The 15,719-nt window shown below is 41.1% G+C and overlaps 1 protein-coding gene and 1 non-coding gene across 2 annotated transcripts; both read left to right on the top strand.

The window, feature by feature from the left end:
- The first annotated feature begins 516 nt into the window (after window positions 1–516).
- Window positions 517–14,502, top strand: TIMM17A (translocase of inner mitochondrial membrane 17A). Its single transcript, XM_036909533.2, has 6 exons — window positions 517–672; window positions 6,666–6,765; window positions 6,891–6,954; window positions 10,419–10,547; window positions 11,330–11,440; window positions 13,611–14,502. The coding sequence occupies exons 1-6, from the start codon at window positions 647–649 to the stop codon at window positions 13,694–13,696; spliced, it is 516 nt and encodes a 171-aa protein (XP_036765428.1). The 5' UTR covers window positions 517–646; the 3' UTR covers window positions 13,697–14,502.
- LOC118924757 (U6 spliceosomal RNA) lies at window positions 7,870–7,975 on the top strand. The gene has a single exon (XR_005029739.1). It is a non-coding gene; the product is annotated as a U6 spliceosomal RNA (small nuclear RNA).
- Window positions 14,503–15,719: the final 1,217 nt, after the last annotated feature.

Here is a 15,719-nt window from a genome sequence, read left to right as displayed (position 1 = left end):
AGGCCTGGAAGAGGCCCTGTGGTCCTTGTCCCTTAACTCTAGCGCCCCAAATTGGTCACGACAATCAAAACGGCCCAGCTAGTTTCAATTCACAGACATGTGTTGAACATGGACCACATTCCAGGCACTGGGACTGTAAAGGACTAAGACCCTGTCTGCCCTAAAGGAGCTACATGTGGTTGGTAAGACGTTCACAAATCAAGGCATTAATTCACAGTTGGCAGCCAAGGTAATAATAATAATAATAATAATAATAATAATAATAATAATAATAATAATAATAATAATAATGATGATGATGATGATGATGTATTTAGGAAGTGTGGTGAACTGTATTGGAACGATACCATGCTTATTTCAGGCCACGGAACCTTCAGTGACCGGGCAATTTGAACTCCTAGCCACCCGGCTGCTCCCTTGCCATCCAACCCGGACCCGCAGCCTTGTGGGACCTGGGCGTGGCCATCTCCGTCCCGCTGGCCTCTGCCCTGCCTCCTCGCTGCCGGAGTCCAGGCGCCCATTGGTTGTGGAGAAAACGGCGAGCCAATCCCTATAGGCCTTAGCGCCCTCCTCTTGAGATCACTTCCGCCGCTGGGGTCAGGCTCCGTCCATCCTGCCCGGCGTGCCCCGTGCTGGTGAAGTCAAGATGGAGGAGTACGCACGGGAGCCGTGGTGAGTGGTAGCGCTGTTTCTCTCTTTCCCGCCGCGGCTTGCTTTCTCCGCTGTCCGGTCTCCCGAGGTGCAGGCCGAACTCAGCCGCAGGCTTGCTGGGCTTCTGCGGCGTCGGCTTCTCCGCCGTGTACCCCCGGTGGCGTGAGGCCGCCTCCCCTCCCCAGCCCAGCATCCTGGTGACCTTGCGGTGGGTGGGGAGGAGGGGGCCCAGGCCTGCGCTTAATGGAGCCTCGGAACCCGCTCTCAGCCCGGGGCGTAGGCGGCCTTGTGCGGGGTCAGTAATAATTCGCTCTGCACGCCGGGGTGACCTTGGACGCGACCCTGTGCCCCGCTTTCCTCAGCACCGCGTTGAGGAAGGGAATACAGGCCCCTGAGGGGTGCTGTTCTTGAGGCATTATTTGTGTTGTAATATGTGTCTGTAAAGCATTTCAACTAAGTAGAACACAGGTTTTACCCTACGGGTCTGGGTAAGCTTATGTAGGCGGGAGGCTCGTGTTTGGAACTCTTCATTGGGGGAGGAGGGGGACAGCAGTTATTTGGAAAGCAGAGGTAGTGCCATGTGTTCTTTGAAAGGCCTTGAACAGAAATTCATTCATTCGGCATGTGAGTGAGGGCTCTGTGCTCAGCACTTCGTCAGGTTCAAGGAATCAAAGCATGAATAAATCAGGCACATAAATAGTTACAAAACGGCTTGATTGCTGTCAGAGATTCAGTCTCACGTTGCCTGAGTCATTGAAATATCAGATCTTGGTATTTGGGCTAATGACCTGTTTTATTGTGTAAGGGCAGGAACCGAGGTGATCTCAAGTCGTTAAAGTGCCCAGGACTCACCAGGCCGGCAGTAGCCGTATTGCTGCTCTCTCTGTCCTATCGCCGCCCGCCCCCTTCAGTACCTCCTAGCTCTTTAAAGTTACTTTCTCCAGAGGTAATTATTTCCCTTCCTGGATTGGGCTCAGATAGGACTCAGCATATGATAGACACCTGTTATTAATTGCTGTTGGATATGGTAAAATGACGTGGGTTGACAGGAGGGTAAATTATTCAACTTCGTTGAGTTAAAGATGTTTAGAAGAATAGGTATTGATTAGGCGGCCCTTTTGCAGAACTCTTAGCACATACGTCCTGAAACAGTACAGTCATTTGTCTGGTTAGTTTTGTAGTCAAAACTGCTTTGATCTTCTGGACTGTCCTGTTTGGTAAGAACATTTTCTCAAGTCATCCCATCCAAGCTCAAACTATAAACATCTTTCCCCTCCTTTCTGCCTCCCCCAACAAAAACACACACCATATGCAGTCTGAATTCTTCCAAAACTTCTGCCTTTCAGTTCTTATTGTCAGGCTCTTACCTGGTATATTTTAATGCCTTTTACAATAGCTTCTTTTTATTATTATTATTATTTTTTTTTTAACCCTTAGTCTGTATATGATACAATGAAAGAATTTAGAGATTTTGGAGTACTAGAATTTATATTTAAATATTAGTTTCTATGTGACTTAGGGCAAGTTACTTAATCTCTGAGTTTCTATTCATCCATAAGATGGAGAAGAGACAGGAATACTAAAAGTTAATACTTTAAAGAATGAGGGATTCTATAGGAAAATGACCTGTCTTGAAAATTACAGGTTTTATTTGCATTGTAAGGCACCGAAAACATAAATAATAACTTAATACATAACTTTTTTTTTTTGTGAGGGCATCTCTCATATTTATTGATCAAATGGTTGTTAACAACAATAAAATTCTGTATAGGGGGGTCAATACTCAATGCACAATCATTAATCCACCCCAAGCCTAATTTTCGTCAGTCTCCAATCTTCTGATGCATAATGAACAAGTTCTTACATGGAGTACAAATTCTTACATAGTGAATAAGTTACATGGTGAACATTACAAGGGCAGTCATCACAGAAGCTTTCGGTTTTGTTCATGCATTATGAACTATAAACAGTTCAAATATGAATATTCATTTGCTTTTTATACTTGATTTATATGTGGATACCACATTTCTCTATTATTATTATTTTTAATAAAATGCTGAAGTGGTAGGTAGATACGAGATAAAGGTAGAAAACAGAGTTTAGTGTTGTAAGAGAGCAAATGTAGATGATCAGGTGTGTGCCTGTAGACTATGTGTTAATCCGAGCTAGACAAGGGCAATAAAACATCCACGTATGCAGGTTTCTCTCAGAACATGAGGGGGGAGGTTCTAAGCCTCACCTCTGCTGATCCCCACTTTCTCACCTGATGGCCCCCTGCGACTGTGCCTGTCTTAGGTTGTTCCTCCCTTGAGGAATCTTACCAGTCTCTGGCTAACCAGTCATCTTCCGGGGCCATACAGGGAAATGTTAAGTTGGTAAGTGAGAGAGAAGCCTTATTGTTTGAAAAGGTTAGCTTTTTACTTCTTTGCATATTTATGCCCTGTGGCTTCTATGCCCAGCATTTGTCTTGAGGTGTCTTTACCACTTGGAAGAATTATGATACTCGGTAAATTCAACATGTGGCACGAATTCTATTTAAGGGTTGTAATTAGGTAGGAAGAAGAAAAGCTATAGAAGTAGCAGGTGGAAGAAAACCTGGGAAGATTATTTCTTTGACATATCTTCTTGTAGAGTAACTTCAGCATGGATAGGTTTTAAACTACTACTTAAATTGCGCACACACATTAACATAATAGGAGTACAGTTACTTAACCAAAGCAGACCTGTAATTACCAGCCATCTCCAGTGAAACCAAGAAAACCAGTTAGGCACCTTAGGCATTTGTGAAAACTTATCTATGATATGGTGGATATTGTCCAACTGAACTTGAACAGTCTGAGAGAAATCAGACAAAACAACCCATTCCTGGGGACTGTTCACATCCCATATGTTCTTTTAACAGTAAATAGTCTGTGGTTGTAAGATTTTGGAGTGCTACAATTTGCACTTCTCCTAATTCTTGGTTGAGTTCCAACAGTGTAGATCCAGTCAAATTTGTTGTTTTACTGTATGCACAGGCCAGCTTAGATATCTCCTTCCTCATTCCCATGGCAAGTCCAGGAGTTGGTGGGGTGAGTGCATCTACACCTGTGGCAGTGCGTGGATCTTTGTTGGGGTTTTTTTTGCTGATCATCTTCTGTCATGAGTCTTCCCGAGAGTGCTGATGTTGGAAGTTCTTTTTCATATCGTATCTTAGTTCATTTTTGGGGTAGCCAAATTAGGCTTTGATCCTCTGTATAAACACAAACAGACCCTTTGCCTACACTTTTATATGCCCTTTATATCATTGTGTAGAACTCATTGAAGGTCACTACAGGCTCTCCCCTATACCAGGTCTCCCCTATATACTCCTTTACAGTCACTGTCCATCAGCGTAGCAAAATGTTGTAGAATCACTACTTGTCTACTCTGTGTTGTACAGCCCTCCTCTTTCTCCCACCCCCCTATGGATGCTAATCTTAATATCCCCCTTTTTCTCCTCCCCCCATCCCTCCCTACCCACCCATCCTCCCCAGTCCCTTTCCCTTTGGTACCTGTTAGTCCATTCTTGAGTTCTGTGATTCTGCTGCTGTTTTGTTCCTTCAGTTTTTCCTTTGTTCTTATACTCCACAGATGAGTGAAATCATTTGGTATTTCTCTTTCTCTGCCTGGCTTGTTTCACTGAGCATAATACCCTCCAGCTCCATCCATGTTGCTGCAAATGGTAGGATTTGCCCTTTTCTTATGGCTGAGTAGTATTCCATTGTGTATATGTACCACATCTTCTTTATCCATTCATCTATAGATGGACATTTAGGTTGCTTCCAATTCTTGGCTATTGTAAATAGTGCTGCGATAAACATAGGGGTGCATCTGTCTTTTTCAAACTGGGCTGCTGCATTCTTAGGGTAAATTCCTAGAAGTGGAATTCCTGGGTCAAATGGTATTTCGATTTTGAGCATTCTGAGGAACCTCCATACTGCTTTCCACAATGGTTGAACTAATTTACATTCCCACCAGCAGTGTAGGAGGGTTCCCCTTTCTCCACAGCCTCACCAACATTTGTTGTTGTTTGTCTTTTGGATGGCAGCCATCCTTACTGGTGTGAGGTGATACCTCATTTAATACATAACTTTTAATCTTGTTATTGTTAATTCTCTGTTGCCTGTATTTATCTGGTATGTACATTCTTTTAGAGTCTGGCTTCAGCCTTTTTTGTGTGTGTAGCCCATCATTTCCCTGCAGAAACATTTTGATTTCAGCCAGACTTTGGGAACTGTTTCCATCTTGCCTTTGTTTCGGACATCCTCTCTTGTTATACGCCAGCTGCTTTCTGCTCTGGATCTGCTGTTTACTGATTTTTTAAATGCTCATTTATTTCAGCTCCAACTAACTATAAGGTCATTTAAGGCTAGATCTTTTAAAGTTACTGACCCACCACTTGGAGGGAGTTACTAATTCATTCTCCTTTGTCTTTCCTCTTTACTGTCTGTTAATATTTCTACCATTTTAAAGTAATTTTCCTGATCCCTTTTAGTCTCTCAGAGCACTGCTTCTTAAACTCCTAAAGTGAAATCAAGTCACCTGTGATTGTGTTAAACTGTAGACTGATTCAGTAGGTCTTGTGTGGAGCCCAACAGTCTAATAAGCACCCAGTTGTTGCTGATTTTGTGTTTGGTACCGCCAAAGCGTAGGAAAGCCCGAGAGCATCTTGTTGACAATTGGAATATCTGCTGCATGAGGTAGTTCTGTGTGAGGGCCTAATTTGTGTTACACTTGTAAAGGATATGGTATTTTGACCACACGGTTTTGTTTTCCTATCTGGCAAAGTCAGTAATACTCATCATTCAAATACCCCAACAGCGACAATGAAATGAATTCACAAGTTTACCTGAGCAGGGAGATCACCCCACAGGCTCGTTATACCATTTGATGCTTGAGACTAGATAAAAGAAGTTTATTTATAGTGGGTTAAAAGTGAATTTAACTATCAGACTTCTATTACCCAGATCTTTTGCACTGTTCAGATTGCAGTGCACTGGGCACTTTGAGGTGCTGCATTTGGAAGCTGGGTTTCCAAACAACCTCTATAATTTTTTGAATATTAGAGTATTCCAGTGTGTTAAATGGATCTGATACAGACTAAAGTTCCAAATGCTAACTTGGAGGAGTTTCAGACTTTAAAAAATTTTTATAGTTGTCTTTCTCTGCACCTACTGAACCCTCATTCTTTGGGCCTTGGCTTTAAATTTTAATGTAACTGGGGAGCTGTGGATAAAGTGAAGGTTCTTATGGCCAGGATACTCACCTGGCCCTGGTGAGCACGCTCACTACACACGTGCGGGCAATATGTTTCTATTGACTCTATATAAAGAGCTTCGTTCAGTGCTCTCGGCAACATGGTGGCATGGCTGAACGGCTGCAAGAGAGCAGAGACTGGAGTGGCGGCAGCATTGAGGACAGAGACTGAGATGGCTGCGGGGGCAGAGGGGCCCAAAGGCAGAGACCGGCTTGCTGCATGCAGACTTGCTCTAAGTGAACGGGGTTCTAGTGATTGACCTGCCACAGTGGGAATAAAGTTGGTTATAAACGCTTTCACCCCAAGAACATTCCATTGTCATTCCTTGGTCTTACTGAATTCATCGTGAACTTGTCTGGGGCTGAAACCCACTGGCAAGACAAGAGCTTACCCTGATCCCTAGGAGACTGGATTAACATTGTTGATTATGATGTAATTTTCTACATGTTCATTTGTTCCATACAGTGCTGATTCATAATAGATACACTAGTTGTTAAATGAATGAGTAAAGTGCTGTTGATCGGAGGGAGTTAGAGCCAGTTCCAATCCTTCTGGTCTCGGTGACTTGGGGCTTAATAGATATGGATGTGTTTATCTTTCTCTGTAATGGCCCAAATGTTTATTGGTTGCAGTGGGCCCTGCACTGAAATCTGTTGCAGCCCTACAGTGTAAGCAAAAGTTTTATGTTTAATGAATGACAAATATAGTCATCTTTTCGTTTTTTTCCTATTCTTAGCCCCTGGCGAATTGTGGATGACTGCGGTGGGGCCTTTACGATGGGTACCATAGGTGGTGGGATCTTTCAAGCAATCAAAGGTTTTCGAAACTCTCCAGTGGTGAGTGGATGAATGATCTTATTTCATCATCACTTGAAACCTGGGTTTTCTGAAATCACTGGTGGCCGCATCAGTGGGTTGGAAATGATCATACTTCTAATATATTTTTGGGTGCTTCCTCACAGGGAGTAAACCACAGACTACGAGGGAGTTTGACAGCTATTAAAACCAGAGCTCCACAGTTGGGAGGTAAGCAGAATTTTTCCATTTGTACTCCAGACTATTTTTTCCTGTTTATTTGAAGATGAAGCTCTGTTTTCTTCTTTTTTAGATTATTCCAATTAGTGATTTTAGTTCACTTTAAGCTTGTTAGAAATTAATCTCTCTGTGGTATCTTGATTTATGGTTTATTCAGAAAGTTAACTTCAATTGTTGCATCCATTTGAAAGTCTTGTCTTTTTCCATCAGATGCTCAGTGGTGCTTTGTTTGTCTTTTCCTCTTACCCAGAAGGAAGCTCAGGTCCATGAGAGCCAGGAGCGATGGCTTCTGTGGTAACATAAAGCTGAAGAGAATGTGATCTGAAAGATTGGGGTTTCATGAGAGAGAAACTGTTGGAGCTGATTGGGCTCCTCTCCAAGGTTAGCTGTTAGGTATTGTGCAGAGGTCAGTGCAAAATTCAAAAAGATATTCATTTCACTTTTCAAAACTTCATTATTCAGAAGCTGGCAGAAGAGAGATGATAAAAAGCTTGGGAGATTATACTCACTTGTAAAAAAGTAGCCGAGTTGGAGAGAAGAGACCATGTATACACATGAAAAAGACAGTGCTTGCAGTCTTTATCTGGTCACTTTGTGCTCAGAAGAAGTAGTCTTCTCTGTTTTTAGCACATTTTGCTTTCACAGACAGTAGCTAGTAGCTGACATTTATTGAGTGCTTGCTGTGTGCTGAGCTCTCTGCTAAGTGTTTTACAGCCTTATTTAATCCCTATAGCAACACAAGATATAAGTACCATTTTCCAGCTGAGGAAATTGAGGCTTTGAGGGTTGAAGCTGTGATATGGTTTTTTTGTTTTCTTCCCTCTGTAATAATTGTTCCCCCTGGAAAGTAAATAGTGGCTGATTTTCCTTCGCTTGATTACCATGTTGTTTAAGAAGGGTAAGGAGGTGCTCACTTAGCAGTACATATTCTAAAACTGGGACAGTTTGGAGAAGATTGGCATGGCCCCTGTGCAAGGATGATACACAAATACGTGAAGCATTCCATATTTTCAAAAAGATGAGGAATAGTATTAAAGTACGCAGCAAACCCTGAACCTCTAGCACATGCAGAAGTCATGTAGGTATTTACATGTTTTTGGAGAGGTGACTTCTATCACATTATACATTTCAGTGAATAAGGAAAAAAAAGAAGCTTAGAGGAGCTTACAGCCAGGAAGAGTTTATGGAGACATAATGACTAAGTATAATACTGTATCTGGAACAGGAAACATGAAAACTAAGGAAATCTGAATTAAGTATATGGACCTCAGTTACTAATGTATCAGTGTTGGGTCACTAGTTGTGACATTGCAAATGTAAGATGTTAGAAATTAGGGAAACTGGATGTGGGATATGTTACGGCAATTCTCTATGTTCACAACTTTTCTGCAACTAAAAGTATTCCAAATGAAAAGTTTATTTTAAAAAAACAGTCGGTGGAATAGAGGAAGAGTATATCATTGAATGAATTGGGATCCTTTATTTCAAATCCTTGAGATTGGGCTTTTTAAGGAAATTATTGAGAATCTTCATGATGTCTTGAATTTTAAAAATACTGGGATGGCATTTTCAGTTTAATTCAGTGAACATTTACTGAGTTCTTCCAATCAAGATCCAGAGGCAGGCAACACAGAAGAGTCATAACTGTGTTCTAATATTTTTATAGAGGAAATAAGATAGGCTTTTGACATGTCCCTATTATTCTTCAAGCACCTCCTTGCATTTTTAGAACAAGATATTTGAGAATCATCTTATATTTTTTCTGCCCTGGCCACAAAGTCAGCCATTTCTCCAAGGAGCCCTGATTCCTTCAGGTTGAGATGGTATTTAGAAGCCAAAACCTAGGCACTAAGTGCATCATTACTATTGGAGTGTTGCTGTTCTCAGGCCATCTTTGTAATAGAGTTTGGAAGTGTGTGTGTGTGGGTGTAAATGTGAACACACAATAGCAGCATATATACAAATTTATATCTGTGTTTCTACATATCTATACACATTGAAATCATGATGTCGCACTGATGCCCCTAATGCCCGTCCAGACCTGCAGGGTTCATTTGTCCCATCATCCTTTTCGTATGAGTACCTCCTTCCTTGCCCTGCTTGGGCTGTCGCACCCCACAGCAGGCTGCCTTCCATGGGCACACTGACCCCCATGCCAGCCTGGCCTGCCTTGTGGACCCCTGCTTACCCTGCTGTGGCTCCCCACACTGGGCCACCTTTCTGCATGGACTTGAAGTCTCCACTTTCATAAATGACCATAGCTTGCCCTGGCCCTTTTCTTAGGGGATGGAGAGAGAACAGACTGAGGGAGTTGGGAGCATCTTTTTTGAGACATTTAGTGAGGTAATTCTCATATACCTAGGCATCATCTCTCCCTGGGGATAGAATTATGGAGTTAAAAAGAAAGAACTGGTTTGTTTTTATGTGGAATGTGGTATCTAGTATAAGGAGCAAAGATGAGGGTTCTTAGACTGTGCTTCAACTGGTCCTGTCACTTAGATGTAATTGATAATGTGAGAACTGGAAAAGGATCCTGGTGATGATCTGGTTCAGACATCTGGCTGAACTCAGTTTATTGCCCTGATTACTACTGGGAGATTTCGGAGGGTAAAGAATAAAGTGACTGGGGCTCATTTGTGCAGTGTTTTTTCTTCCTTTAATCTTAATAAATGTAAGACTTTTCATATGGTATACGTCACATGTTTTCATTTTAGAAGATTTGGAAAATATAGAAAAGCAGAAAAATCATTTGTTAATGTCTCTCCCAGAGATGCTGACAAAATCTTGGTGTTGTCTTTCTGGATCTTGTGTGTACTTGTATATGTATATGTGAGAGTGTGTTTTATTTTACAAAATTGTTGATGTTTAGGATGAGTTTAAGTGCAAAGTAGTCTGATTTAGGATTTTTAGTTTGATGCATGAGGACAAAGCATAGAAAGGAGAGAGGAAAGGTAATTTTTATCCCCTTGGTGTTCCGTAATTGTTCATTTGCCACTTCACTGGATATTGGCTTACACTTGTAATACATTCCAAAACAGCTGGATTTCTTTGTATTTCCATTGATAATTTTCACAGAGTGGATGCTCAGTGACACTTAATAAAGAAAAGAAAAAACAGAGATAAGACAGAGCTACACAAGAAAGGGAGGAGGAAGGAGGAAGCAGGGTGGATTTATTTTGTGCTTTTTAAAAGACACAGTTTTCTGAATGGGGGATTTTAATGTGTTTAGCCTGACTTTTGTAGGCCTGGCTTATTTCCCAGTTGATACAATACAACCCAAGCTTTATTAAAAAAGATGAGTATTTTACTTTTGTTCATGCTTATTCCAACAGGAGTTTGCATGTATTTGGAGTGTGAGAGTTTTAAGAACAGTGTGTTGTTAAAATTATGCAGCATTTTTAAAAATAGGACTTTAAAAAATGAAATTTGTGTTGTTTTATTTTCAAATACAATAGGTAGTTTTGCAGTTTGGGGAGGTCTGTTTTCCATGATTGACTGCAGTATGGTTCAGGTCAGAGGGAAGGAAGATCCCTGGAACTCCATCACCAGTGGTGCCTTAACAGGAGCCATACTGGCAGCAAGAAGTAAGCAATCATAGACATGGTAGTAAAAACTAGATTTTGGGTGGGGGGGAACCTTCATTTCTCTTAATTTAGTGACATCTGTAATACATAAAACTGGGCATTCCCTAATCTGGGATAGCATGAGTGTATATCGTTATTTGTGGGGGGCATGGGGAAGGTAAGAGGATCAATTTATTTGGAATGTTAGAGAGTAGGAGAGCTTGGAGTTCTAACCTGTACATCACAGTGGTTAAGAGCAGTTAAATTCCAATTCTGCTGTTTATCAGCTGTGTGGGCAGTTTACCAAACTTGTTGTGCCATAGTTTCTTCATCAGTACTCTTGAATTAATAATTGCACCTGCCACATGGCATTGTTGTGAGTAAAGAACTGTCTTTATCCAGAACATCTTCTGGATCTTTGGGACAGAGGAACCCAGAATTCCTTTGGGCTTAGTGGTTTAGGTCAGGGGTTGGCAAACTTTTCTGTAAAGGGGCCAGATAGTAAGTACAGGGTTTATGGGCTGTGAGGTTTTTGTCACAACTCTCAGCTCTGCCCCCATAACATGAAAGCAGTCATAGATAATGCATGAAAGAATGAACATGGCTGTTCCAATAAAGCTTTGTTTACATAAAGAAGCAGTGGGCAGGATTTGACCTCTGGGCCATAGTTTGTTGACCCCTGGTCTTGGCCAGTGAGAAAGAGGGTTTGGGAACCAGCATGTGGTCACATGGACAGCTCTCTCCCTTACTGTATCTTACATTAAACTAGACTTAAGTAATCCCTGTGTTATTAATGTATTCAGATGGACCAGTGGCCATGGTTGGGTCAGCAGCGATGGGTGGCATTCTCCTAGCTTTAATTGAAGGAGCTGGTATCTTGTTGACAAGATTTGCATCTGCACAATTTCCCAATGGTGAGTCTTCTTTCTGCTTAATACCACAGTTCAGACATTTGGAATGGTTTTCTGATGTTTAGAGAAAACATGTTTTGTTTGCTAACATGGTGGTTTGTGATTTCTGCATTGTGTATTAATATGCTGTGGTTCATAAGGGTTATGGTAATAGGCTCTGGTTCTATTTGAAAAGGTGGATATGGGTGCAGTTGTGTTTAACCACAATAACCAAAATGCTCTGGTTGTATAATTTGCAGCTGTCCTTTCCTTATAGTTTAATTTTATCAATGCTCATTTGCTTATTCTAAAAAATTGCTGATCATTTTGGAGGACCCGAAAGAAAGGTCCTTGCAGGTGTGTAACAATAATGGTAGTCAATGTTTCCTTGCGCATGTTGTGCCAGGCACTGTTCTAGGTGCTGGGGATCCAGGGGTGTATTTGTGAACAGGGACTTAGGGTCCTGGTGGGAGAAAACAAACACATTAACTGATAAATGAGACTGCTTGTGTTGCTTGCTTTGAAGAAAATGAAATAGAGTGGTAAGGAGTGACTCATTTGGGAGGGCTATTTAATGGTTCCCAGGGAAAGTCTCTTGAGAAGTTGGTGATATAATTTGCTGCTAATTATTCCTCTTATCTCATATATTGGGGAAAAGTTAAATTGTGGGCTAATGATCATTACGTGGTCGTGGTATATCTGCTCAGCTGTTAACTTGCGCAGTTTTATGTAATTACAGAGAACTATAATTGTCTAAATGAGAATATTCCATGACATTGGAAAGAAACAAAAGTATTGTGAGGATTATTGTAGGGAAACCTTGACCTGGCATTTGGGGAACAAAATATGCAGAGTAGGGAGACATGTTGAAAATTATTTTTGGAGCTTGGAAAGGATTCAGCCTAAAATTAGGAACAGATATAGGTCCCAGTGTGATTTGATTTTCTTGAGGCATCTAGCAAGAGAGTTCGTATCTTTTTGGCACAATTTTCAAACGCACGTGATGTCACTGGGATGATCTAGATGACACGGACCCAGACCCTCTCACCTTATTGCTGTTTCGGTCATTACTTCTGAAGACCTAAGACTTTGTTTCAGTCACATTCTGATTTTGCATTTTAGTTCATTTCCACCAGTTCAGGGTAAAAGACTTCACGTGAAACACCAGAGATAGTCTGTGTTTTTGGAAACTCAGAAATGGGTATTACAAAAAATTACTTTTTAAGTAAACTTGGTCACTTTGCTTTTAGGCTTTTTCCTCCAAGGAAATCTCCAGACGAAGTGCATTTTATTTTAGATGTTTCTGAAAAGCTGTGCAGGGTTTGGGGGCAGGGGCAGTGGGCTCTTTGCAAACGTAATCAAGTTTTTACAAATTTCCTGGAAAGGTTCTTAGAAGAGTGGGAAAAAATTAGATAAAGCTCTATCTAAATGATAGTGATAGCTACTTTTGGTTTGTCTTTTCACCTAGTGTCTTTACAAGTTTTCTGTAAAGAACAGATGCTGCTTTGATAGGGGAAACATACCACTGGCTTGAAGCGTGGGAAAGCTGCGGGGAGTTCCGCCGTTCCTTCTTTCTCGGTTCCCCCCGTGTATTTTTCAGTCTGCTTGAAGAGAAAAAGTGATTATTTCCATAGAAGACTCTCTAGAGCCTCAGTTTTTCTTCATTCGCAGGCCCTCCTATCCAAGAACAGGACTTTATTCTGCAGCAAGCTAGGGGTGTCTTCCCATTTCAGAACTCATTCCCTACTTAATTATATAAATTGTATTACCGAGTTATTTCACAACACGACTAGGGTATTTAAAGCTTTGTGGAAGTACTTTTAAATAGCTGCTGAAAAATATGTGAAGAAGTATGAGAGATTCTTCCAATTTTGATACGGCATCTTGTTAACAGCAACTGCTTCAAAAACTTGAATATTGCTTCTTGCCATGACTAATCCATGTGACTTACTTTCCTGGATGGCACTTGAGAGCTGTGCACTCCGGAGCATGAGGAAGACCAGCCATGTTACACCGGAGTTCAGGCGCTCTCAGGGTAATCGGCACGGAGACTCAGATCGCAGCTCTGATGTGGCGTACCATGCTGTTGAGTTGATTGATTTACTCTCTACAGAGAGTTACTGTTTTTAATTATATATATTTAATTATATGTATATATAGTCAGGTGGTTTAAAAGTTGTTTTCTTAATTGCAGGTCCACAGTTTGCTGAAGACCCCTCCCAGTTGCCTTCAGCCCAGTTACCATCCTCGCCTTTTGGAGACTATCGACAATATCAATAGGACTTCTTTCCCAGGATTTCTTCAACAGAACGAGCTGTAGTTCAAGAAAAGATGTCAAAAGATCAGGTTACAGTCTGTTTTCAAAACCATAGATGGGAAAACTATGGTCAAATAGGCAATGAAGAGACATTTAACACTTTTCTATTTAAAGGAACATGGGGGTGGAGTGGGATATAAAAGATAATACATTTATTTATTCACACTGGGATTGCATTTGTGATGAAAATAAATGTCTCTAATATTACGAGTACTCAGAAGATGAAGGACCAAAGGGCAAACAGCAGTGAAACACGACCATTTCCTTGGCAGCAGCCATGCCTGGTTTGTGTGTTCTGTTAGTCAAACAATAAAATACTCCTGGAACTTGCTCTTTTAAGCTAAGTTGTAGAGTTCTGCTTTTCATCCTTGAATCCTTCAAATAATGCAAAGTGCGTTGGATGTTGCACGTTTATAGTTAGGCTCTCACCCTCCCTGAAGTGAATCGTGTGTGAGAAGAACCGTGCAGGGCCAGCATGGATCAGTCCGCAGGAAATACCTGATGGATTGAAGGCCATGGTAAAAACTCACCCTTTGCTTCAAAAGTAAAATAGGCTATTTCCTGGTTTTGAGGATGTCAGATTCACACCTGTCTTTACCTTTGTGGCTACTGCATCTTAATTCTTGATCATCAGAACTTCGCCAGCAACAGCTTTGTTCCGGTATCACCAGTTCTGTAGGGCAAGAGGTTATGAAGGGTGTGAGTAGCTCTGGAAAAGTTTGGTGTTTTTTATGTGCTTGAAAATAAAATATATGCTGTTTTTAATGTGTTCTAAGTCCCCTGAAGCTGATCTTCCTAAAGGGTGTGTTTTGGGGTCTGGTTGGGCCTAGAAAATGGATGAGTTTTTCATAATAGGCCATTTTACTGATCATATTGGAAATGACATGTGGCCTTAGAGAAGGCGTGATGTCATCAGTTCCCAGCTGTCTACATCTCTGGAATGGGGAACAAGGCCATTTGCGTATGGTGAGCACACATTCGTCTTTTGGCCCAACACCATACACATAGTAAGCATTTAGTTACTAATGGTTTGTTTTTTGTGTGTGTGGTAAAATGTACATAAAATACCATTTTGACCATTTGTAAGCGTTAAACTTAGTGGCATTTAAATACAGTCACAGTGTTGTGTAGCCATCACCATTCGTGCACAAACCTTTTCATCATCACCAACATGAACTGTACTCATTTAACAGCCACTTACTTTCCTTCCTCCCAACCTCTGGTAACCACAATTCTACTTTGTCTCTGGATTGGCCTACTAGGTACCCCATGTAAGTGGAATCATACAATATTTGTTTTCTGTCTTACTCTGTTTAGCATAATGTTTTAAAGTCCCATCCATCATTGATGTTGTAGTATATGCCAAAACGTCGTTCCTCTTGATGGCTGATACCGTATTGCATGTGTACCCCATATTTTAGTTAGCCATTTGTCTGTTGATGGATACTTGTGGGGCTTCTCACCTTTTGGCTCTTGTGAGTAATCCTGCTGTGAGCATTGATGTACAGGTATTTGTCCAAGTCCCTGCATTCAGTTCTTTTAGATATATACCCAGGAGCGGATTTCCTGGGACATTTGGTAAGTCTCTGCTTTTGAGTGGTTCTACCATTTTATATTTCCACCCCCAATGTTTAAGGGTTCCAATTTCGCCACATCGTCATCAACATGCATTTTCCTTTTTTAGAAATTATAGCCATCCTAGAATGTGTGAAATGGTGCCTCATTTTGGTTGGCATTCTGATAACTAATGGTACTGTGCTTATTGGCCATTTCTATTTCTTCTTTGGGAATTTGTATTCAAATTGATAGCTCTTTAATTTTCAGGCAAAATACAAGGAAGATGTTATCAGAAGAGCAATAATTGCAGAGAAAATACTTCACATTTCTTAAGGACTCATGAATTCCTTCTCTTACATGGTATATCAGTCTGGAAAGTAAGTTCCTCTCTTACAATTCTGATTCCTTGAGGGTTGTGTGTGCTGTTGA

The sequence above is a fragment of the Manis pentadactyla genome, chromosome 9 (assembly GCF_030020395.1).
Source record: "Manis pentadactyla isolate mManPen7 chromosome 9, mManPen7.hap1, whole genome shotgun sequence".
Classification (NCBI taxonomy): domain Eukaryota; kingdom Metazoa; phylum Chordata; class Mammalia; order Pholidota; family Manidae; genus Manis; species Manis pentadactyla.
The sequence above is the reverse complement of the archived record's forward strand: the minus strand, read 5'-3'. Positions and strand labels throughout refer to the sequence as shown.